Genomic DNA, 26990 nt, shown 5'->3' on the forward strand with positions numbered 1-26990 from the left:
TGAGGAAGGGAAGGCACTTTCATCCCCACCTCGCATCCTCCACCTGATTAAATCACCCCACTCCTAACTCCACCCTGCCCTCAGTGTCTCTTAACTCTCTTAACTCTCGCTCTCTCTCCACAGATGTTGCCTGTCCTGGTGAATATTTTTCACATTTCTATTTGTCTATTGTATCTGGAAAGCTCTCATTCAATTCCTATTTTCTGCAGGAGGACGTGGAGAAAAGACCAATCTGTAAATTACGGGAGTGGATCCGAGGTCAGGTATTATCCAGTGACACCACAACCAAACATCAAGGTAGGTGAAACACCCGGAACTGTCCACATCGTCCTTTCCCCTTTAACCAAATCCCGGTTTGAGATTTCACAATGAAATCAACCTTTTCTGCCATTGAATTTGAGGATGTCATTACTGGTGTTGTGTGAGATGTGATTCGTGTGAAACACACACCCAGGCAATGCAGGAAATGAAAGGAAGGGTGTCTGACATGGATTCTTTGAGAAGTTGACAGAATGAAGCTGACAGTTTCACCATTTAACTTGGGTAATTTGTAAACTGTCCTTTGCTGTATCACCATAACTTACTCCTGAGTTTCCGTCATTCTATTTACAAACCCTCCAAATCCGCCAATTAGATCCAGCCTTTAACATAAGAACAGAAGGACCGTGAGGAGGCCATTTGGCCCCTCGAGCTGCCACCATTTGATAAGGTTATTGTTGATTTGTTTGTAGCCTTATCTCCACTTTTCAGTGTCCATTACCCGTGACTCTGGATCAAAAATCTGCTGAATTCAGCCTTGAATATATTCAATGACCCAGCACCCACTGCCCTCTGAAAAAACGGAATTCCAAAGATTAATGACCCTCTGGGAGAAGAAATTCCCCATCGAATATTCCTTCCCTCCACCACTGATGCACAGTGCAGCAATGCAGCAACTTGTTAAATTTCATTTAACAGCACTTTCCAAACCCATTGGACGCAATCTTCCCGAGCAAATCAGTGTCAGAAAAATCTGGAAGTCAGAGTGTTTTGTTTTGGGAGGGGCAGGGGGCGGGGGTGGGAAGTGGAGGGTGGAGGAGTCAATCCCACTGAAAAACCGAGCCGCAAGGATGGCATTCGGCTACAAACCGGATTTTCAGCCTCACGTGGTATCGCCCCAGTCCACTGCATCGATCGACCGGGGCAGCGGACCAGCTAGATCGCAACCATTAACTCTATGGTCTAAAACAACAAGGACAGGGCAACCACCTGCAGGTTCCACTCCTAACTATACACCATCCTGCCTTGGAAATATATCAACTGTTCTTCACTGTCACTGGGTCAAAATCCTGGAATCTCTCCCTAACAGCACTGTGGGTGTACCTACACCACATGAACTGCAGCGGGTTCAAGACGGCAGCTCACCCACCACCTTCTCAAGGGCAATTAGGGATGGGCAATAAATGCTGAGTTAACCAGCAATGCCCATGTCCCATGAAGGAATGTGAAACTTGTTCAGAGTTAATTTTATTGCTCACAAATGCAGCATGTTTGGGGTGTAATTTCTCGCAGTATTCTTCCTGGTGACAATGTCAGCTCCTTATTCCCGTCCTGCTCCGAGTGAAGTGACATGAGATAAGGAATTACTGCCAAAGATGCAGCAGGACTTGACGGGAAGGAACATTATTACCCTCGGTGTCCTGGATTGGTTCAGACTTTCTCCAGGTTATTGATTCATTCAGACGGAAATCGTCAAACACAAAAGTCTCTTCAACAACACAAGTGTGGCTCCCTCACTGCCAAACAACATCACTCAAATCTTTGCAGGGTGGCACATTGCCATGGAAACAAAAGTTAATTTAAGTGCTGACATTTCCACTGTTCAAGAAACTGATTGTGGGGAAATCACAAAACCGAGACACCGGCCAAGAGAGAGCAATTTAATCGCTTTCAGACAGAGCTGTGAATTAGAAGCCAGTCAGAATGTCTTCACGTGTTTTAAATCTGACTCATTCCATTCAGAGGTAGGGTAATATTGGCTGGAAAGCAGAGAAACCTGCCAGCTGTATTTGGGGGATTACCATCCAGATTAACCCTTGGTAGCTAGACAGGCAGACAGACACACACACAGACAGGCAGACAGACACACACACAGACACACAGACAGGCAGACACACACACACACACACAGACACACAGACAGGCAGACACACACACACACACACACACACATAGGCAGACAGACAGACCGGCAGACAGACACACACAGACACACAGACAGACACACACACAGACACACAGACAGGCAGACAGACAGACACACACACACACACACACACACACACATAGGCAGACAGACAGACAGGCAGACAGACACACACAGACAGACAGACAGACACACAGACAGACACACACACACACATACACACAAAGGCAGACAGACAGACAGGCAGACAGTCCAGGCTCCATCGTCAGCACAGGAACTAACACCCAATGGGAGTTCTTGTGGCTCGCTGCCGATTGCCTCAGGGTCTGTGATGGGGACAGGCGCTGGGACAGTAAGTGTTAGTTTGAAATAAACCAATCTAGTGTCAGCACCTCAAAACAACCAACACTGACTGTGTCAGCTCTCACATGCAATTGGCTTGCAACATGCAAACAAAAAAAAAAGCATCTTCAACAAGCGAGTCATTCTCAGATAAAAGTTGGGTGTGGATCACACACTGGAAACACAGTCCTGGTCTGAGTGTAAGGCTGTTTATCTCCAGCAGATAGTTCAATGTCCTCAGTCAGAAGGATATGTTCTGTTTGTCTCTTCCACTCAGTGGTTGAAGGTGCGAGTCATTTTCTAGTGGTTTTACGTTAGAATAAGTTTCTTTGAACACCTTTTGAGTTTTTGGGACATTTTGACCCAAGGCCTTTAGCTATTAAGGAGTTAACAGCTAACTGAAAAAGGCTAACTTAACTCCAGCTATCAGTATTTCACCTGGTTGTTATTGGTCTGTGCTGGATTTAACATGAGGCAACACTGCCTAAATCCTCAGGCTGCCTTGATCCCACGTGCCTGCTTCACTGCAGGCAGTTTAATAAGCTCCTGATACCAAAGTACAACTATCTCATTCTCAATACAAACGCCCCAAGAATTCAATCCAATCAAATTTTTTTTGGTTGTGTCCAATCAAATCCACTCAAAGTCCAGTTCAAAAGTCTTGACCAGCGAAACATTCCAGCTGACAAGACAGTCTGCCTTCTTCCTGCCCTGAGCTCAATCCACATGATCCAAACAGATGGGAGCAGGTACTGCACCTCCTCCAGTGTTTGATCTCATTTTCACCTTAGACAAAAGGCCGAGAAACTGTAAATATTATTAAAACTGTACAAGTAACTAATCTCTTGGGGAAGTCTGTCTCAGATCTGTAATTCCCGGGAACCAGACTGAGTTCCTCCAATACAGTCGTACTGGGCCGTGACTGTTTATCTACTCCCTGACTGTGTTCCCAACCTCTGCTACAGCCCATCTGTCGCCTGTTTCCCCGCTATCTCACAGAAAACCTAGAGCAGCAAACACATACAGCTGACAGAGGGTCGCAGCAGGGAGTGGAATAGATTGGAAGGTTATATCTACAGCAGGTCTATCGTCGGCTAAGAGAGGAAAGGACAATGATGTTTAGGATGGGGTTTGCTCAGTCACACCTGAGGCAGCAATCCGTCTGTCTCCTTTGGACATTAATGCCACATTTCCAGTGGAGTTTGATCAGTAAATGAGAAATTATTGACAAAGATCTTCAGAAAAGTAATTTATTATTCTGCAAATTTCATTTCTAAGAAGCAAACCAATAGCCAAACTCTGCAATTCCATCAATGGCAGGCAGCTGCTTTATTTGCTTTTGGAGACATCTAGATGCCCAGCTCTCCCTTTTCTCCAAAACACCGTGACACACAAGTCCATTCCAAGAACTCATGCCTGTTCAGCGCTGTGGGGGTGTGGCGTAGGGGGCAGTGAGCTCCAGCTTCAGAGCACTGCACCACTGTTTTGCAAGGCACCCCAATCTCACAGTGCACTGGGCAACCCCCTCACTCTACCCCCCCACCCTCATCAGTGACATGTTCCCCCACCCACCCCCTCCTTTCCAGGTCACCAGCATTGGAACATCAGGGTCCTCCCGATGGGTCCCCCTGCATAGCCTCTCGTCATAGCCTGTACTCAGGCTGCATGGCCGTAGGCACTGACCCTGGCACCATCCAGGTGTCCAGTGGCCACTGCCAGTGTGTCAGGCGGACCGAACCAGGTGGGCGATGCCCGATAGACACTACCCAGCCATTCCCCCGACCACCTGGGCACTTCAGTGTCCTCCGATCCCCCCCTGGTGTGACCATTACCCCAGGTCCTCGCTAGCGGAGACCAGTAATGAATCTCACCATTCCCGCGCTGCTCCTGAAGGCCGGTGAATTCCATGCTCTGGGATTTGAATAGATTTACATATTTAAATGCTACTTTATATATGCTAATCAGCCTCACGCCCTTTCTGGATGTAATTTAGTTCAGGTCATTACAAAGGGGCTGAAAGACTCACAAACTGTTTGGCACTGGCCGGGTGCCAAACTGATTTCCAGACCCGCACGCTATTCTTCAGAATTGCCATGACCTGTGCCAAGCGCGACAAGGTCGGAGAATCACCCCCATTTGGTACCTCACTCATCCCAAAACCATAACACCCTACCCAAGAACAACTTTCCCTGGTCTGCCCTCTCCTGCTCCAGCTCCCGTGGCGGATGGGATGGTAAAATTCCGACCATAGTGTGAGAAATCAGCTACTCATCGTGTTGAGCCTGTTGCATCATTGATATTATCATAGCAGATCGCATTATCTACATAACTCCCTGAGTATCGGAACATCTATCAGTTCCTAACTTGAAGAGATTCACTGGCTGAGTGTGCACGCGGCATGAGAATTCCAAACATTCACTACCCTCGGAGTAAAGACATTTCTCAGCATCAGTGTCCGAACTAGCGGAACGCTGACCCTGAGTTCGGGATTCTCCTGCCAAGGAATGTATCACCTTCTGCCAAACAATCCTCATCACACAATATCCTCATCACAATATCCTCAATCCCCATCACACAATATCCTTAACCCAGGAATCCAACAAAATAACATTGGGAATCATAGCAAACCCACAGTGCCGAAGGAGGCCATTCAGCCCATGGGATCTGCAGTGACCACAATTCCACCCAGGCCCTACCCCCACATCCCCACATATTTACCAACTAATCTCTCTAACCTATGCATCTTAGGACACTCAGGGGCAATTTTTTTTAGCGTGGCCAATCAACCTAACCTGCAAATCTTCGGGTATAAAGACCAAAGCTGTTCCAGCTGTGACCCTATATAATAAACCGTACACAGTGTTCCAGCTGTGACCCTCTATAATAAACCGTACACAGTGTTCCAGCTGTGACCCTCTATAATAAACCGTACACAGTGTTCCAGCTGTGACCCTCTATAATAAACCGTACACAGTGTTCCAGCTGTGACCCTATATAATAAACCGTACACAGTGTTCCAGCTGTGACCCTCTATAATAAACCGTACACAGTGTTCCAGCTGTGACCCTCTATAATAAACCGTACACAGTGTTCCAGCTGTGACCCTATATAATAAACCGTACACAGTGTTCCAGCTGTGACCCTCTATAATAAACCGTACACAGTGTTCCAGCTGTGACCCTCTATAATAAACCGTACACAGTGTTCCAGCTGTGACCCTCTATAATAAACCGTACACAGTGTTCCAGCTGTGACCCTCTATAATAAACCGTACACAGTGTTCCAGCTGTGACCCTCTATAATAAACCGTACACAGTGTTCCAGCTGTGACCCTCTATAATAAACCGTACACAGTGTTCCAGCTGTGACCCTCTATAATAAACTGTACACAGTGTTCCAGCTGTGACCCTCTATAATAAACTGTACACAGTGTTCCAGCTGTGACCCTCTATAATAAACCGTACACAGTGTTCCAGCTGTGACCCTCTATAATAAACCGTACACAGTGTTCCAGCTGTAACCCTCTATAATAAACCGTACACAGTGTTCCAGCTGTGACCCTCTATAATAAACCGTACACAGTGTTCCAGCTGTGACCCTCTATAATAAACCGTACACAGTGTTCCAGCTGTGACCCTATATAATAAACCGTACACAGTGTTCCAGCTGTGACCCTCTATAATAAACCGTACGCAGTGTTCCAGCTGTGACCCTCTATAATAAACCGTATACAGTGTTCCAGCTGTGACCCTATATAATAAACTGTACACAGTGTTCCAGCTGTGACCCTCTATAATAAACTGTACACAGTGTTCCAGCTGTGACCCTCTATAATAAACCGTACACAGTGTTCCAGCTGTGACCCTCTATAATAAACCGTACACAGTGTTCCAGCTGTGACCCTATATAATAAACCGTACACAGTGTTCCAGCTGTGACCCTCTATAATAAACCGTATACAGTGTTCCAGCTGTGACCCTATATAATAAACTGTACACAGTGTTCCAGCTGTGACCCTCTATAATAAACTGTACACAGTGTTCCAGCTGTGACCCTCTATAATAAACTGTACACAGTGTTCCAGCTGTGACCCTCTATAATAAACCGTACACAGTGTTCCAGCTGTGACCCTCTATAATAAACTGTACACAGTGTTCCAGCTGTGACCCTCTATAATAAACTGTACACAGTGTTCCAGCTGTGACCCTCTATAATAAACCGTACACAGTGTTCCAGCTGTGACCCTCTATAATAAACCGTACACAGTGTTCCAGCTGTGACCCTCTATAATAAACTGTACACAGTGTTCCAGCTGTGACCCTCTATAATAAACTGTACACAGTGTTCCAGCTGTGACCCTCTATAATAAACTGTACACAGTGTTCCAGCTGTGACCCTCTATAATAAACCGTATACAGTGTTCCAGCTGTGACCCTATATAATTGCTTCATTAGTCCTGAACTCCAAGCCCTTTGTAATGAAAATGAACATATCATTTGCTAATTGCCTGCTGCATGGTAAGTTTCTGTGGTATCCAATTACAATCACGTCTAGAATAACAACATATTTGCAGCACAGGGATAGGCAGTTTAACCCATCTGCTCCATGCTGCTGTTTATCTGCACTCCGCTCCCTCCCAACCCTCTCCAGCCTCTCAGCGTGTTCCTCTCTGCCTTTCTCTTGCCTGATGTTTTTATCCTTCAAATCATTGACACAATTCTCTTCCTCCACGCAGTGTGCAGGCAAATTCCAAATGCTCACCACGTTTAGGTAAAAAATTCTTTTCTGAATTCTGTGTGAGTTCGCACAGGGACAATTGAATATTAATGCACTGTCCACTACCCCGACCAATAGAATCAAATTCTCAACATCTACCTGACTGAGATCAACCTCAGCTTTGCCAATCGCCAGCAAAAAGAGATGTCCCATCCCTCTCCCCATCCCTCTCCCCATCCCTCTCCCCATCCCTCTCCCCATCCCTCTCCCCATTCCGCTCCCCATCCCTCTCCCCATCCCGCTCCCCATCCCGCTCCCCATCCCTCTCCCCATCCCTCTCCCCATCCCTCTCCCCATCCCTCTCCCCATCCCTCTCCCCATCCCGCTCCCCATCCCACTCCCCATCCCTCTCCCCATCCCTCTCCCCATCCCTCTCCCCATCCCTCTCCCCATCCCGCTCCCCATCCCTCTCCCCATCCCTCTCCCCATCCCGCTCCCCATCCCTCTCCCCATCCCTCTCCCCATCCCTCTCCCCATCCCGCTCCCCATCCCTCTCCCCATCCCTCTCCCCATCCCTCTCCCCATCCCTCTCCCCATCCCGCTCCCCATCCCTCTCCCCATCCCTCTCCCCATCCCTCTCCCCATCCCTCTCCCCATCCCGCTCCCCATCCCTCTCCCCATCCCTCTCCCCATCCCGCTCCCCATCCCTCTCCCCATCCCTCTCCCCATCCCGCTCCCCATCCCGCTCCCCATCCCTCTCCCCATCCCTCTCCCCATCCCTCTCCCCATCCCGCTCCCCATCCCTCTCCCCATCCCTCTCCCCATCCCTCTCCCCATCCCGCTCCCCATCCCTCTCCCCTTCCCTCTCCCCATTCCGCTCCCCATCCCTCACCCCATCCCTCTCCTCTCCCCTCCCTATCCTTTTTCCAGGAGTCTGCCATATTCTTCCTTTTTGGGTAATGGTCCAATTCCCTTTGGAATCTTGGTTGGAGCTGCCTCCACCTCACTCTCAGACCGTGTATTCCAGACCACTCACTGAGTGTACAATCTTTCCTCCTGCTGCCATTGCTTTGTTTGCCAATGACCTTCAGTCTGGGCCCTCTGCTTCCGTCTCTCCTTCCACCAATAGGAATAGTTTCTCTCTATTTAGCTGGACTATCTCCCAATCACCTGTCAGCCCTGTGCCTATTGAACTCCCCACTGGCTCCTCCTTGATTCTGAACTTCTCATTGCCTTTGAATCCTTACACGGTCCATTCACCTCCCCCGATCTCCACAACCTCGTCCAGTCCAATAACCACACCTTGCAGCAAATTCTCTGATCCTCTGCCGGCCTCTTGTGGAACCTCTGCCTTTTCCTTGCTGTTCGTGTCAGCGTACAAAGGAAATCAACAAGTCTCCAACTCTGCCTTCAGAATCAGCGCCTGCAAGATTTGATTTGATTTGATTTATTATTGTCACATGGTTCACTACAGTGAAAAGTATTGTTTCTTGCGCGCTATATAGGCAAAGCATACCATTCGTAGAGAAGGAAAGGAGAGAGTGCAGGATGTAGTGTTACAGTCGTAGCTAAGGTGTAGAGAAAGATCAACTTAATGCGAGGTAGGTCCATTCAAAAGTCTGACAGCAGCAGGGAAGAAGCTGTTCTTAAATCAGTTGGTACATGACCTCAGACTTTTGTATCTTTTTTCCGATGGAAGAAGGTGGAAGAGAGAATGTCCGGGGTACGTGGGGTCCTTAATTATGCCGGCTGCTTTGCCGAGGCAGCAGGAAGTGTAGACAGAGTCAATGGATGGGAGGCTGGTTTGCGTGATGGTCTGGGCTACATTCACAACCTTCTGTCGTTTCCTGCAGTCTTAGGCAGAGCAGGAGCCCATGCCAAGCTGTGATATGATTTACAATTTACATAGATGATTTGGAGTTGGGGACTAAGTGTAGTGTGTCAAAATTCACAGATGACACTAAGGTGAGTGGCAAAGCAAAGTGTACAGAGGACGCTGAAAGTCTGCAAAGGGATATAGATAGTCTAAGTGAGTGGGTGAGGGTCTGGCAGATGGAGTACAATATTGGTAAATGTGAGGTCATCCATTTTGGTCGGAATAACAGCAAAATGGACTATTATTTAAATGGTACAAAATTGCAGCATGCTGCTGTGCAGAGGGACCCGGGTGTCCTTGTGCAGGAATCTCAAGGAGTTGGTTTGCAGGTGCAGCAGGTAATTAAGAAGGCAAATGGAATTTTGTCCTTCATTGCCAGAGGGATGGAGTTTAAAAACAGTGAGGTTATGTTGCAGCTGTATAAGGTGCTGGTGAGGCCACACCTGGAGTTACTGTGTACAGTTTTGGTCTCCTTACTTGAGAAAGGATATACTGGCACTGGAGGGGGTGCAGAGGAGATTCACTAGGTTGATTCCAGAGTTGAGAGGGTTGGCTTATGAGGAGAGACTGAGTACACTGGGGTTATACTCATTGGAATTCAGAAGAATGAGGGGAGATCTTATAGAAAACTATAAGATTATGAAGGGAATAGATAAGATAGAAGCAGGGAAGTTGTTTCCACTGGGGGGTGAAACTAGAACTAAGGGGCATGGCCTCAAAATAAGGGGGAGCAGATTTAGGACTGAGTTGAGGAGGAACTTCTTCACACAAAGGGTTGTGAATCTGTGGAATTCCCTGCCCAGTGAAGCAGTTGAGGCTGCCTCATTGAATGTTTTTAAGGCAAGGATAGATACATTTTTAAACAGTAAAGGAATTAATGGTTATGGTGAGTGGGTGGGTAAGTGGAGCTGAGTCCAGAAAAAGATCAGTCATGATCTTATTGAATGGCGGGGCAGGCTCGAGGGGCCAGATGGCCTAATCCTGCTCCTAGTTCTTATGTTCTTCATACAACCAGAAAGAATGTTTTCTATGGTACATCTGTAAAAGTTGGTGAGAGTCATAGCTAACATGCCAAAATGTTCTTAGTATTTTGAGAAAGTAGAGGCATTGGTGGGTGTTCTTAACTATAGTGTCGGCATGGGGGGGACCAGGACAGGTTGTTGGTGATCTGGGCACCTAAGAACTTGAAGCTCTCAACCATTTCTACTTCACCTCCATTGATGTAGACAGGGGCATGTTCTCCGGTACGCTTCCTGAAGTCGATGACAATCTCCTTCGTTTTGTTGACATTGAGGGAGAGATTATTGTCCCTGCACCAGTGCACCAGATTCAGGAAGATAGCCAGTGATGTTCGATTGCAGATACAGATTTGAGTGGGTTCAGCCTCTCACAGGGATCCCAAATGATTTGAGGTGTTAGTAATTAGCAGCAGACACACATTCACATTGCAGTTGAAAATGCCCTGAATATGAAGCTGTGTTTGTATTTTGAAATACAGCAAACCTACAGACCCTATTTCAGGATGTAAGAGTCCACAGTGAGATTGTGAAGAGGGGGAGAAGGTGGCCAAGAGTTCTGCTATTAAACACCTTTACTTTATATCTGGGATCAACAATGAGGGAAGTGTGGTGAGATGTATCCTGTCCATAACAGTTCAACTCAATAATCCATCAGGAGTTGCTGGAGTAGCTCCAGCAAAGAGGGATGTTAGAGACTAGATCAGAAACTCCAAGATATAATATGAAGTTAGCCTAGACACCAACTATTATTGTTATTTTGGCATTAGTGTGAGGATGCTGGTTGGTGTGGGTATGAGGGTTTGATTATTATCAGCAAAACACATTTCTCTGAACCCTCTCTCCCTTGGGAGATGATAGTCCTGATTATGTAACTCTCCAGAGTTGCTTTTCTAACAACCAATCAATAACATCCAGGTTCATGGTTTGGCCACTTTTGGGATGTGATTTTATTGACACACTAGGGAGCTGTTATCGAAACAAACTTTATTTTAACAATACAGTTTAATGATAATGAATGAATTACCTTAACATTTATTAATTGAAATACTTAAACATGAAAAGACATAATTCTTAACTGCTAACCTATCTCATATTTGTTACAATTTAAGCAATTTTCCTCTGATAGACTTAAAATCCTCTTCAAAATCAGTTGTCAAAAACATGCAGGGTCACATGGGATGCCAGTCCTCAAGCATCCAGAACATCTGTGGAGTGAGAGACCTATTTTTCTAGCAGTTCCCAAACAGCAGACTCCAGAGAAAGAGAGACACCTCTTGCTTCTTGCAGATCCAAGCAGAAACTGTCTGCTTATCTCTTTGTAAGCCTAGCTCCTCCCGTTCACACAAATGTCTATTGTCAATCAACCTAATGAAACCCTACTCTGAAACCCCAGGGGACAACCCAAAAAAAATAAAACTGCATTAGCTTAGATTGTAACCAACACCCTGATATCTAGAATCAATTATTCTTCTACATTCTCAACCTGTGAGCTGCCTGGAGCAGTGTGCAGTTTTGGTCTCTTTATTTGAGGAAGGATGTGGTGGCATTGGAGGCAGTTCAGAGAAGATGCATCAGATTGATCCTGGGGAGGAAAGGGTTGATGAGGAGAGGTTAAACAGTTTGGGCTTATGCTGACTGGAGTTTAGGAGGATGAGAAGGGATTTGATTGAGGGATATAAAATTTTAAGAGGGATTTATAGAGTAAATGTCAACCATGGCCGGAATTTTTCTGTCCCGCCCACCACGGGAATCGGAGTGGGTGAGGGTGGAGCATGGGAAGGTCTGTTGACCTCAGATGGGATTTTATGGTTTTGGGATGAGCAAGGCTGTAAAATCTCGTTCCAAAGATTTCCTCTTGTGGGGCAATTTCAAACAGGGGGTCACAGGTGTAGGTTGAGAGGCGGTAGATTTAAAGGCGAGATGGGGAGGAAGTACTCACAGAGGGTGGTGGATTTGTGGAACTCGCTGCCCCATAGCGCGGTGGAGCCTGAATCATTGAATGGCTTCCAGAGGGAGATGGATATATTTCTAATATAAAAAGGATAAGGGGAACAGGTGGGTTTGAGACCAGGGAGAGATCAGCCATGATCTGACTGAATGACGGAGCAGGCTCAAAGGGCTGAATTTGCCAACTTTTGCTCCCAATTCCTGTGTTTCTGTTACTTTAACATGAATTTGAAACAAAGTAAATTAAACATAAATTAACAGAAAAATAATACTTCAAGTGAAATGGTAAATTTCACTTTCGATAGTTGATATAATTGAAATGCGTCTTACACAAACACCCAAATCACTTGCTGCAAACGTGCCACATTATTTAGCTACAGAATTCTCCAGCCTGCTATTCTCTATTTAGATCGGGTAGATCAGGAATCCTACCCAACAAAACTTTCATTTCCATGTCTCGTGGGTTCAATTATCATCAGCAAGACACATTACTAAGCAGCTGTCCAGTCAACTGAGCTAAACCAACCCCCAAGTATTGCTCCTAGGTCTCAAACTAAGGGAGGAGGTCATTTTAGGATTGAGATGAGGTGGAATTTCTTCACTCAGAGGGTGGTGAATCTTTGGAACATTTTTCCCCGGAGGGCGTGGTGACTCTGTCACTGAGAATGTTGAAAACAGGAACAAATACATTTCTTTATACCAATGACATCAAGAGATCAACCGTGATCTAAATTAACGGTGAATCAAGCTCATCAGGGCTGGATGGTCCAATCCTGTTCCTGTGTCATCATCATTTCTTCCTGTTTCCTCTCAATGACCAGATTGTCAGAAGTCAAAACCAGTGCAGATTATTGGCTGAGAGTCAGGCTTCATAATGATCGGATCTCCAAGGCAAGAGTTTGTGGTAAGGAAGGGATGGTTGAAGGTACAGTTGGAGGTCAGATCGTGTTATCTCCAAGAATGCTTCCGGCAGCTTTGGGAAATTTATTAAGTTATGAGTTGAATATGCCGCTCGGTTCTTGGATCTTCTTGCTTTCCTAGCAATCTGTCATAGCGGGATACTTCCCTTGGGCCTTTGTGACTGAGCTTTACCGCTGATAAATACCCTCGTGTCCACAGGCCTCCGCAGAGAGACAAAACAACCTCTAACAATGAAAACATGTAAAGGGCGTTAATCTTAAAAAGAGGCCAGGTCTATCACTGCTCCCTATTACACTGGATGGTAGTTGAAGAGCTGGGAGGATTTGAACTTCCATTGACCAAACCCCACCTGCTCTGAGCTTTCACATTATTACAGCAGACTTTAAACCAAGGCTCAGTTTAGCCAAATGTTAAAGATTCCACTGGGTAAAGAGTTAGGAGATTTCCAGCTTCTGACAATCACTCAGTCTGTGTGTGTACCCCGGGCTCTCACCTTGAGCTGTTTGTGGGTTCTCCCTGATGTTTCAGCAACGCCCATCGTGACATTGTCAGATTGAATAAAAACATCAGCTGATTCGCTAATGCCTTTCTTAATGAAACCTGCCACAGAATCATAGAATCCTACAGTGCCATTCGGCCCATTGAGTCTGCAATGACCACAGTCCCACCCAGGCCCTGTTCCCGTACCCCCCATGAGGCAGCAATGCTAACCACTGCCATCCTGACCCACCGTGGGTCTTTATGTAATCCCAGTCTCACACCAATCTCTGAGTGGTCTAACGTGTTACCCATATTGCCTCAAACCATTTGAAGGATAAATAAGTGCCAGCTTTGCCACCTCTCTGGATGTACACACGTCACCAGTTTCATCTGTCAGCTTATAAGAATGAAAAGCACGCAGAAAGTGAACTCCTGTCACTGCCATTCTCTATCCTCCAATCGATGCAGTTTGTGTAAAGAATCTGAGACTGTGACATTTCTTTTCTAATCGGGTCAAGGCCAGCGTGCCTGCCCTACATTCCACTTCTTAAATGAAAGGTTGTAATGTTTGTGCCAAGTGTTTGCTGCTGAAGGAGCAGTGTGTTGGAGAGGAACATTTAAGAACCTTTATCTGAGTTTTAGTTTGGAAGTCAGACTGGAATGTGTTGTGTATTCCCTGCTTTACGCCGGGTATATCCCTCGGTTTAAAGGTCTAAAGAGACAGCAGGGAGGAGAGTGAGTTCCTCACCTCGTGTTGGACAGTTTGATCGCAGTCACACTGAGCCGTCTGTCATCTCTTGAGCTGTGGATACAGGATTACCCCTGTCAGTACCAGAGGACAGTAAGAAGTCTCACAAACACCAGATTAAAGTCCAACAGGTTTATTTGGTAGCACGAGCTTTCAGAGCACTGCTCCTTCATCAGGTGAGTGGGAGTTAGGCTCACAAACAGGGCATATAAAGACACAAACTCAATTTACAAGATAATGGTTGGAATGCGAGTCTCTGTAGGTAATCAAGTCTTAAAGGTACAGACAATGTGAGTGGAGAGAGGGTTAAACACAGGTTAAAGAGACACGCATTGTCTCCAGACAGGATAGTTAGTGAGGTTTTGCAAGTCCAGGCAAGTTGTGGGGGTTACAGATAGTGTAACCTGGTGTTGTGAGCTTTCTTACTGTGCTGACCCCAGTCCAACTCCACATCATCAGTTCCAAAGGATTCAGCTTCTTGTTGGACCACAACAGGGAGCAGAGCTGATCTTCTTTGCATTCCTAGTGAGCAATGTCCGACTAACGCCGTGTAAATTCTCTTTCAAACAAAATTGACAAGAGTTTGATTATAAATTAAAATATTTTTTCTCAGTCCGATCTCGTGATCTGTGACTTCCCACCGTGGAAACGGCCAAGTTTAAAATCAGCAAGTATCAAATCCAGCTGCAATCAGACACAAGGAGACCACCAAGGGCAGGGGACAAGATTTCTTCCTGTAATTAACGTGAATGAGGAATAATAAAGCACACAAACTCACACTCTCTCATTCTCTTACACTCACACTCTCACACACTCACTAACACATTCCTGTTCACATGCAGACGTAGGAATCTCCCTAAACAGAAGACTGAGCCATTGGATGCATGGAAGTGACAGTTCTTTCCTTTTGTTTAGACACTATGTGGCGCCATTTACCTCCAAGTAGGCCAGTAAAGGAATGCTGGGTAATGTGCGATGGCTCCCAGCTTCAACACCCTGCTTGTACTGCTGGTATCACTGCAGTTCTCATTCTTACCAGTGGTAAGAACAAGACTTTTTCACCGCACAGGACCTTCAGCTGATGCTATACACTAGATACATTGATGACATTTTCTTCCTTTGGCCTCATGGTGAACAATCACTGAAACAACTATATGATGATATCAACAAGTTCCACCCCACCATCAGACTCACCATGGACTACTCTCTGGAATTGGTTGCATTCTTGGACACACGCATCTCCATCAAGGACGGTCACCTCAGCACCTCACTGTACCGCAAGCCCACAGATAACCTCACAATGCTCCACTTCTCCAGCTTCCACCCTAAACATGTTAAAGAAGCCATTCCCTATGGACAAGCCCTCCGTATACACAGGATTTGCTCAGATGAGGAGGATCGCAACAGACACCTCCAGACACTGAAAGATGCCCTCATAAGAACAGGATATGGCGCTCAACTCATCGATCGATAGTTCCGACACACCACAGTGAAAAACCGCACCTCAGAAGACAAACATGGGGCATCTCCTCCTGACAGATCACCCGTTGTTCTGTTACTGTTTTCTCCCATCAATCTTTAGTTACATTTTACCCTGGCTAGGTCCCCTATTGTTAGTTTTCTTGTTCAAAGCAAGGGTTGAATGGCCTTCTGTTGATTCTATTTCTGAATACTGGGTAAGGTTTGCTCCATTTCGGGACAGGTACCTCTTTGGGAAGATGACTTGCTAAAGGTGCTTGTTAATTTCTGACTGAAATAACATCAATCAGATGAGACAGTCTCTGGATCAGTCACTGGATGAGACAGTCACTGGGTGAGACAGTCACTGGATCAGTCACTGGGTGAGACAGTCACTGGATCAGTCACTGGGTGAGACAGTCACTGGATCAGTCACTGGATCAGTCACTGGATGAGACAGTCACTGGATGAGTCACTGGATGAGACAGTCACTGGATGAGTCAGTCACTGGATGAGACAGTCACTGGATCAGTCACTGGGTGAGACAGTCACTGGATCAGTCACTGGATGAGACAGTCACTGGGTGAGACAGTCACTGGATCAGTCACTGGGTGAGACAGTCACTGGATCAGTCACTGGGTGAGACAGTCACTGGATCAGTCACTGGATCAGTCACTGGATGAGACAGTCACTGGATGAGTCACTGGATGAGACAGTCACTGGATGAGTCAGTCACTGGATGAGACAGTCACTGGATCAGTCACTGGGTGAGACATTCACTGGATCAGTCACTGGATGAGACAGTCACTGGATCAGTCACTGGATGAGACAGTCACTGGATGAGACAGTCTCTGGATCAGTCACTGGATGAGACAGTCTCTGGATCAGTCACTGGATGAGACAGTCTCTGGATCAGTCACTGGATGAGACAGTCACTGGATCAGTCACTGGATGAGACAGTCACTGGATCAGTCACTGGATGAGACAGTCACTGGATGAGACAGTCACTGGATCAGTCACTGGATGAGACAGTCACTGGATCAGTCACTGGATGAGACAGTCACTGGATCAGTCACTGGATGAGACAGTCACTGGATCAGTCACTGGATGAGACAGTCACTGGATCAGTCACTGGATGAGACAGTCACTGGATCAGTCACTGGATGAGACAGTCACTGGATCAGTCACTGGATGAGACAGTCACTGGATCAGTCACTGGATGAGACAGTCTCTGGATCAGCCTCACTCATTCGGGAAAATAAAGACCCCCCTCCCTCTCTCCACAGAGAGTCAGTGCCACAGTTAGAACATAGAACATAACAGCGCAGTACAGGCCCTTCGGCCCTCGATGTTGTGCTGACCAGTGGAACCAATCTAATGACCAAATAATGACAGTTAAATCCTCACCATCCAACAACCTCTATGGGAAAGTGCAGTTGTGGTCAACGGTTGTTGTCAGGATTGTGGATTTTGCTGGGATGTTCCCACGGGCAGATAATCCAATGGTGGTAACTCTGCAAACTCAAAGATGCAGCATGGCATTGGGTGCCCGTGAGGAACTCTGTAAGCTGCACCCACTCAGACCCAGTCTGTGCAGGAGAGAATGGGAATGGCAGTGAGAGTCATGTGGAATAGAATTGAAGGGACTGTAGTAAACGAGGAGACATGCTGTTAAAAATAAAACACAGATTAATAAGAACATAAGAAATAGGAGCAGGAGTCGGCCATCTAGCCCTTCGAGCCTGCCCCGCCATTCAATAAGATCATGGCTGATCTGAAGTGGCTCAGTTCCACTTTCCCGCCCTCTCCCCATAACCCTTAATCCCCTTGCCTACCAAAAACCTATCAACCCGCGTCTTAAATATATTGAGCGAGGCAGCCTCCACCACATCAACGGGCAGAGAATTCCAGAGATTCACCACCCTTTGAGTGAAGAAGTTCCTCCTCAACTCCGATCTAAACCGCCCCCCCTTATCTTGAGGCTGTGCCCTCTAGTCCTGCTGTCCTTTCTGAGCAGGAAGAATCTCTCTACCTCTACCCTATCCATCCCCTTCATTATCTTATACGTCTCTGTAAGATCCCCCCTCATTCTTCTAAACTCCAACGAGTACAGACCCAGTCTATTTAGTCTCTCTTCATAGTCCAATCCCCTCATCTCCGCTATCAGCCTAGTAAACCTCCTCTGCACTCCCTCCAAGGCCAAAACATCCTTGCGCAAGTGCAGTGACCAAAACTGCACACAGTACTCCAGCTGCGGCCTCACCAGTGCCCTGTACAGTTGCAGCAAGACCACCCTGCTTTTATATTCTATCCCCCTCGCTATAAAGGCCAACATCCCATTCGCCTTCCTGATCACCTGCTGCACCTGCAGACTGGGTTAATAACAATAATATGATGGGGTTAATTATTCCTGCAACTGTTTGATAACAACCTGTGAAATCATCTGCAGCCCAGATCCCTCTGAGAGCCTGGAGTCTTACACACTGCTGGTTTTTTGTGAACCTCTCCAGTGTGCAAACCAAGGATTACGTAATGAGATAATGCTGAGTTGCTGATATTACTCACTGCCTCCAGAATTAATGATTATTTGCAATGAGGTCTTGACAAAGCTCCAGGGTAAATTTGTCAACAGTCAGGAGTCTGGATTTCTGAAAGAGCAAGTTTGTGCTGTATGAGCAGTCCGAGTGTGTTAGGAAATTAGAGTTTTAATTCAGCCTCCCTGCCCTTATCGAAGCACTTGTGGATGTTATCAGGTTGCAATAACTGATGACAAAGAGTAACAGTGAGTGTTTATTAAAAATATTGAGCAGTTCTTTCATGTTGTGTGTCTGTCATGCTCAGGGGATAAGTCCCTCGCTAAAGATTCGTGACTTCCTTTGTATCCATGTCACCCCAGTGTCCACATGACGGCACCATCTACAACTTCCCCATTCAAATTGGAAAACTGCTGGCACAGAGTGGTGACAGCATCAGAAAACAATTACAGGGTGTAAACCATTTACAACATACAGGCCGATACTCGGGCGAGGCTCATAAAATCCCGCCTGAGGCCAATGGAGAATTGCGTTTTGTGAGTCACGCCCATTTCAGGGAGGGCCTGGCAGTAAAATTCCGGCCACAGAGTCAAACAAGGCTAACAAAACATCATTCTTTGATGGAAGAGCTGAAGGCCTGGTGGTATTATCACTAGAATATTAATCCAGAAATTCAGATAATGTTCTGAGGACCTGGAGATGGTGGAATTTCAATTCAATAAAAATTATCTGGAATTAAGAATCTACTGATGACCATGAAACTATTGTCAATTGTCGGAAAAACTCATCCGATTCACTAATGTCCTTTAGGGAAGGAAATCTGCCGTCCTTACCCGGTCTGGCCTACACAAGACTCCAGAGCCACAGCAATGTGGTTGACTCTCAACTGCCCTCGGGCAACTGGGGATGGGCAATAAACACTGGCCCAACCCGCGACACCCATGTCCCATGAATGAATAAAAATTACATTGTGCGAGGCACTGGCTTGGCGACTGCAGCTGGCGAATAGCTCATCGTGTCTCTTCCCCTCCGCCCCCCATTTATTAAAAAAAACAAAGTCCATATCTAGACTAGACCATCACATCGTCCTTGAACCTTGTACTTGGTTTACTCAGGCACACTGAGTGTGTGATTGTGCCAGTTGTCTATGCTGGGGATGTCCTTGGAATGTTGTCCTCAGTGTGGGTGGCATCAGGCGTCCTTGTGGTGTACCCAGTGGCTTGGGGCTCTTGGCCTCCGGAGGAGTCTCCATTTCCATAGGCATGGGGGTGGGGGGGTGGGGGCGAGGTTGCAGCCTGGATACCTTGGGTATGTGGTGGCTGATGTTGCTGGTCCAGCTTCCTGCAGTTGGCAATGCCAATTTCGAATGAACACCAAGCGAGGAAACCTCATTGCTATTTGGCTGTGAGATATGGTAGTGCATCACTGGCAGTTTGTCACGGCTGCGAGTGATCTGAATCCTGACCGTTTGAGCAGGTTCTAAAACACAATGTGAGAGCATTTCTGATGTAATACCTCCTTCCCCTTCAGATCCTGACTGCGCTGTCTCTCCCCGCTGCCCCCAGTGTGGCTGAAACCCAGTCTGTGGCCTTGTCGATGGGGACGCTGCCACCCAGTGTCATCATCCGGTCCAGCCCATTGAACCCTTCCTGCTCCATCACAAGGCGGATCCTTCTGGAAACACAGACCATGGCTCGTACCGAGTCACCCAGCCTTAGACCATACATCAATCTTCCCTGTAGTGGGGTAACAGTTGAATAGGTCTTTCTATTCCGGACCTGGAGCTACAGAGTGTGTACACCTGGATCAGGGTGGATTAGCCCTGGTCTGATACCGTCCCAGAGACCCAGCTGCAGCTTTACAATCCGGTTAACCACCAGATTTCAGCTTTAGGTTTTTATCACAAAGAAGGTGTTTATAGATAAAAATCACCATGGAGATGGCGGACAATGTGATGCAATTTCTCTCACACTTGTGCCAGATGTGCGTTTTTTGCAAGGATCTTTCGAATGGCGGAGTGCAATTAGATCGATGTATCGATGATTGTGGTTGGTTGTATTGAATGTGTGTCTATCCAATAGAATGTTCTTTATTGCTGGGTATTTAAGCGATATCTCGGGGTCCTCCTCCTCTTTCACTGTTTGAAAAACAAAAGGTTCAGATTTTGTGAGTTTCAGGGGTTACTGAGTGTAACAGAGTGAACACTGGACCTTTTCTCAGTGTCTGATAGGCCAGCACTGTGGTAGATACACCATTCCTTCCCATTTTATCCAGTTGCCTGAGATGCTTTTGTCAAACACAAGAAGTTTGATGGAATGAAATCATTCTGCTGTCCCCACCAACTCCTGACACCATGCAGAAGTTACCGGGTTACAATAACTGATGACAAGAGACTTATGGTGATGAGGGTTTATTAACCTTACTGAGCAGATCTCATATACATGTCAGCCCATACCCCAGGGAGACCTCCCACACACGTAACTCCCTCTGTACCTGTGTTATCCCAGTGTCCATGTGAACACCCAGTCTACAGCACAAACATGTACAATTTCACAGCTCTTCACAACAAGCAGCTCATGCTAATCATGAGCCATTAACAGTCAGAGTGGGCCAAGGAAGAGAGATTGAGCAAATCGGCCAAGTGGAGTGAATTATAGTGAGGAGCAATGGACAGATGAGGAGAGTCTTTGGGGATATTAGAAGAGCCAGAAGGGGTCATGAGAAGGCCTTGGCGGATAAGATTAAGGAGAATCCCAAGGCCTTCTACAAATATGTGAAAAGTAAAAGGATGAGAAGAGAAGGGATAGGACCTATAAAAGGTGAAGGGGGAAAGGTCTGTGTGGAACCAGAAGAAATGGCAGAGGTGCTTAATGAGTACTTTGCCTCAGTATTCACGGTGGAAGCTGATCTGGGAGATTTTGCTACGGATTTGCAGCAGATGGAAAAGATTGAGTATGTGGATATTAAGGAAGAGGACGTGTTAGAACTTTTGAATTCTATCAAGATAGATAAGTCGCCGGGACCAGATGGGATGTACCCCAGGTTACTGTGGGAGGCGAGGGAAGTGATTGCAGAGCCCCTGGCGATGATCTTTGTGTCGTCAATGGAGACGGGAGAGGTTCCGGAAGATTGGAGGATTGCGGATGTAGTCCCTATTTTCAAGAAAGGGAACAGAGATAGCCCAGGAAATTACCGACCGGTGAGTCTGACCTCAGTGGTTGGTAAGCTGATGGAGAGGCTTCTGAGGGACAAGATTTACGAGCATTTGGAGAGGTTTGACATGATCAGGAATAGTCAGCATGGATTTGTCAAGGGCAGGTCGTGCCTTACAAGCCTAGTTGAGTTCTTCGATAATGTGACTGAACACATTGACGAAGGAAGTGCCGTGGACGTGGTGTACATGGACTTCAGCAAGGCGTTTGATAAGGTCCCCCATGCAAGACTTCTTGAGAAGGTGAGAGGGCATGGGATCCAAGGGCCTTTGGCCTTGTGGACCCAGAACTGGCTTGCCTGCAGAAGGCAGAGAGTGGTTGTGGATGGGTCTTTTTCTGAATGGAGGTCAGTCACCAGTGGAGTGCCCCAGGGATCTGTTCTAGGACCCTTGCTGTTTGTCATTTTCATAAATGACCTGGATGAGGAAGTGGAGGGATGGGTAAGTAAGTTCGCTGATGACACGAAGGTCGGTGGTGTTGTGGATGGTCTGGAAGGATGTCAAAAGTTGCAGCAGGACATAAATAGGATGCAGGACTGGGCGGAGAAGTGGCAGATGGACTTCAACGCGGATAAATGTGTAGACGTCCATTTTGGCAGAACCAACGGGATGAACGAGTACACTATCAAGGGCAGGAGTCTTAGTAGTGTTGAAGAGCAGAAGGATCTTGGCGTCCGGGTCCACAGGACTCTTAAATCGGCCTCGCAGGTGGAAGAGGTGGTCAAGAAGGCGTATGGTGTACTGGCTTTCATTAATGGAGGGATTGAGTTTAGGAGTCAGGAGGTAATGCTGCACTTTATAAGACCCTTGTCAGGCCTCATTTGGAGTACTGTGCGCAGTTCTGGTCGCCTCACTATAGGAAAGACGTAGAAGCTATTGAAAGGGTACAGAGGAGATTTACAAGGATGTTGCCTGGACTGGGAGGCATGCCTTATGAAGTTAGGTTGAGGGAGCTGGGACTCTTTTCCCTGGAGAGACGAAGGTTGAGAGGCGACCTGATAGAAGTTTATAAAATGTTGAGAGGAATAGATAGGGTGGATTCTCAGAGGCTATTTCCCCAGGTTGAAATGGTCGCTACGAGAGGACACAGATTTAAGGTGCAGGGAGGAAAGTACAGAAGTGATGTTAGGGGTAAGTTTTTCACTCAGAGGGTGGTGAGTGAATGGAATCGGCTGCCGTCAGTGGTGGTGGAGGCGAACTCGCTGGGGTCTTTTAAAAGACTTCTGGATGAGTATATGGGGCTTTATGGGATTGGGGGTTATAGATAGGTCTATGGATTGGTAGGTGTTGATGTGATCGGCGCAACTCGTGGGCCGAAGGGCCTGTTTGTGCTGTAGTGTTCTATGTTCTATGTTCTATATGAACTCCAGAGTGGCTAAAAGCCAATAACTGAACACTCTGAAAGTGACAGTGTGGAAGATGGTGGGATGGGTTATATGAGCAACAGGGTGAAGCTCGGGCTTTGATGAACAAATATTCCAGATCTCTTCCCAGATAAGCTTCTCTGTCCCTTGACCATCCCTCAGATTTGCTACAAAGCCACGCAGAAACCACCTCCATTTTAAAATGTTACTTCTTGTTTTCAAATCCCTCCCTGGTCACAAACCCCTCATCTCAGCAACATCCTCCGAACCCTACAACCCTCCCTATCACTGCAATCCCCTCCAGATCCGACAACCATCCCTATCACTGCAATCCCCTCCAGATCCGACAACCATCCCTATCACTGCAATCCCCTCCAGATCCTACAACCATCCTTATCACTGCAATCCCCTCCAGATCCGACAACCATCCCTATCACTGCAACCTCCTCTAGATCCTACAACCCTCCCTATCTCAGTACCACTTCCAGTCCCTACCCCCTCCCTATCTCTGTAACCTCCTCCTACCCCTACAGTCCTCCGTATCTCTAACCTTCTCCAGACCCTACCACCTACCTATCTATGCAACCTCCTCCAGATCCTACAACCCTCCCTATCTCAGTAACCACTTTCAGTCCCTACCCCCTCCCTATCTCTGCAAATTCTTCCAGTTCTGACCACCCTCCCTATCTCAGCAGCCTCCGACAGGTCAGCCTTCCAGAGTAATTGTGTTCCTTTAATTCTGGCCTCTTCAATATTCTGATTTTCATTGTACCGGCATCACCCATTCAGATCGTAACTCAGCCTCAGAATTATTTCAAAGCTTCATTCAGCTCTCCAACGACAAGGCACCCACTCACTACTGACCCTCTGACAGTGCGGCGCTCCCTCAGCACTGACCCTCTGACAGTGTGGCGCTCCCTCAGCACTGACCCTCTGACAGTGTGGCACTCCCTCAGCACTGACCCTCTGACAGTGCGGCACTCCCTCAGCACTGACCCTCTGACAGTGCGGCACTCCCTCAGCACTGACCCTCTGACAGTGCGGCGCTCCCTCAGCACTGACCCTCTGACAGTGCGGCGCTCCCTCAGCACTGACCCTCTGACAGTGCGGCACTCCCTCAGCACTGACCCTCTGACAGTGCGGCGCTCCCTCAGCACTGACCCTCTGACAGTGCGGCGCTCCCTCAGCACTGACCCTCTGACAGTGCGGCGCTCCCTCAGCACTGACCCTCTGACAGTGCGGCGCTCCCTCAGCACTGACCCTCTGACAGTGCGGCGCTCCCTCAGCACTGACCCTCTGACAGTGCGGCGCTCCCTCAGCACTGACCCTCTGACAGTGCGGCGCTCCCTCAGCACTGACCCTCTGACAGTGCGGCGCTCCCTCAGCACTGACCCTCTGACAGTGCGGCACTCCCTCAGCACTGACCCTCTGACAGTGCGGCGCTCCCTCAGCACTGACCCTCTGACAATGCAGCACTCCCTCAGCACTGACCCTCTGACAGTGCGGCACTCCCTCAGCACTGACCCTCTGACAGTGCGGCGCTCCCTCAGCACTGACCCTCTGACAGTGCGGCACTCCCTCAGCACTGACCCTCTGACAGTGCGGCACTCCCTCAGCACTGACCCTCTGACAGTGCGGCACTCCCTCAGCACTGACCCTCTGACAGTGCGGCACTCCCTCAGCACTGACCCTCTGACAGTGCGGCGCTCCCTCAGTACTGACCCTCTGACAGTGCGGCACTCCCTCAGCACTGACCCTCTGACAGTGCGGCACTCCCTCAGCACTGACCCTCTGACAGTGCGGCACTCCCTCAGCACTGACCCTCTGACAGTGCGGCGCTCCCTCAGTACTGACCCTCTGACAGTGCGGCGCTCCCTCAGTACTGCATTGGAATGTGAGTCTGTTCTTTTTTGTCTCTAATTTCCGTCCTGGGTCTTGTACACACAACATTCTGATTTTGAATTGAGGATGCTAACTCAAAATAAAGACTCTTTTGGTTTTGAAAGACGCCAAATATGTGAATATCAGATTTAATTGGACAAGTTTGAACTCACCGATATAACTTCCTGACAGTTAGTGTCAGATTCCGAGTCCAGATGATTTGGTGTTAAATTTGAAGTTGTTTCCCGTGCTGACTGAGCGATCTCATTAATCAGCAAGAGATTGAGGAAGAAGTATTCAGCCTGGATCAAACCTCTCGGTTTAAACCACAGCCCGGTTAACCATTCATTTAGTCAGACAACTAAATTCAAACTCTGGGTACAAGTCATTGAATTTCTGAGCAAGATCTATGTGGAGTTTAAATTGGAGGGTGGTTGTGGGAGTTGAGCTGCCTCTGGGATCAGGAATCTGATTGGGATTGGAGAGAAGGAGCTCTGACTCTTCCTATCCTGCTCTTCAATTCACTGTTGACTTACTGCAGAACTGATCTTAATCATAGATCCATCTTGACAGGCAAACATTCGAGAACTTTCTCTCTGATAGACAATGTTAACACTATACTGGACCAGTCACATAAATACTGTGGCTACAAGAGCAGATCAGAGGCTCAGAATCCTGTGGCCAGTATTTATTGCCCATCCCTAATTGCCCCTTGAGAAGGCGGTAGTGAGCTGCCTTCTTGAACCCACTGCAGTCCATGTGGTGTAGGTACACACACAGTGCTGTTAGGGAAGGAGTTTCAGGATTTTGACCCAGCAACAGTGAAGGAATAGCCAATATATGTCCAAGTCCACTCGTGGAGCGCCGCAGGGATCAGTGCTGGGGCCTCAACTGTTCACCATTTGCATAGACGATCTGGAGGAGGGGGCTAAGTGTAGGGTGACAAAGTTTGCTGATGACACGAAGATGAGTGGAAAAGCAAATTGCGTGGAAGGTGCGGAAAGTCTGAAGAGAGATCTGGATAGGCTGAGCAAGTGGGCGAGGACCTGGCAGATGGAGTATAATGTTAGCAGATGTGAGGATATCCACTTTGGTAGAAATAATAGCAGGAGGGATTATTATTTAAAGGGTGAAAAGCTGCAGCATGCTAGGGTACAGAGGGACCTGGGGGTCCTTGTGCATGAGTCGCAAAAACCCAATCTGCAGGTGCAGCAGGTGGTCAGGAAGGCAAATGGGATGCTGGCCTTTATAGCGAGGGGGATTGAATATAAAAGCAAGGAAGTCTTGCTGCAGCTGTACAGGGCACTGGTGAGGCCGCAGCTGGAGTACTGTGTGCAGTTTTGGTCGCCGTATTTGCGAAAGGATATTTTGGCCTTGGAGGGAGTGCAGAGGGGGTTCACTAGGCTGATACCGGAGATGAGGGGGTTAGCTTATGAAGAGAGATTGAATAGACTGGGTTTGTACTCGTTGGAGTTAGAAGGCTGAGGAGGGATCTTATAGAGACTTACAAGATAATGAAGGGGATGGATAGGGTAGAGGTAGAGAGATTGTTTCCGCTTAGAAAGTACAGCAGGACTAGAGGGCACAGCCTCAAGATAAGAGGGGGGTGCAGTTTAGAACGGAGCTGAGGAGGAACTTCTTCACTCAAAGGGTGGTGAATCTCTGGAATTCTCTGCCCGTTGAAGTGGTGGAGGCTGCCTCGCTGAATATATTTAAGTCACGGGTAGATAGGTTTCTGATAGACAAGGGGATTAAGGGTTATGGGGAGAGAGCGGGAAAGTGAAACTGAGACACGACAGATCAGCCATGATCTTATTGAATGGCGGGGCAGGCTCGAAGGGCTAGATGGCCTACTCCTGCTCCTATTTCTTATGTTCTTAAGTCAGGATAGTGAGAGACTTGGAGGGGAATCGCCAGCTGGGGGTGTTCCAGGCGTCTGCTGCTCGTCTCCTTCGAGATGGTAGTGGTCATGAGTTTGGAAGGTGCTGCCTAAGAAACCTTGGTGAGTTGCTGCAGTGCATTTTGTGGGTGGTACACACGGCTGCCGCTGTGCATCGGTGGTGGAGGGATTGAATGGTTGTGGAGAGGTGCTGCTTTGTCCTGGATGGCAACTTTCCTTGAATTCCATGATCTCTAACCTTTTGGACTAGCCTTCCTTGTAGGATCTTGTCAAAGGCCTTACTGAAGTCCATGTGAACCACATCAACTGTGCTACACTCATCAATATATTTAGTTATCTTTTCAAAAAAACTCAATTAAATTAGTTAGACAATATCTCCCACCAACAAATCCATGCTGACTATCCCTG

The 26990-nt window shown here is 47.4% G+C and overlaps 1 protein-coding gene across 1 annotated transcript in view; it reads left to right on the forward strand.

Annotated features, from left to right (window-relative positions):
- The window catches only part of LOC145359198 (growth factor receptor-bound protein 7-like), a 138526-nt gene that overhangs the window by 6479 nt on the left and 105057 nt on the right, over nt 1-26990 (forward strand). The window contains exon 2 of the mRNA XM_080213663.1: nt 210-297. Within this exon, the coding sequence (XP_080069789.1) occupies nt 210-297 (88 nt within the window). The remainder of the gene's footprint in view (nt 1-209; nt 298-26990) is intronic.

Source organism: Carcharhinus amblyrhynchos, chromosome 27 (assembly GCF_965287045.1).
Source record: "Carcharhinus amblyrhynchos chromosome 27, sCarAmb.v2.hapA, whole genome shotgun sequence".
Taxonomy (NCBI): Eukaryota; Metazoa; Chordata; class Chondrichthyes; order Carcharhiniformes; family Carcharhinidae; genus Carcharhinus; species Carcharhinus amblyrhynchos.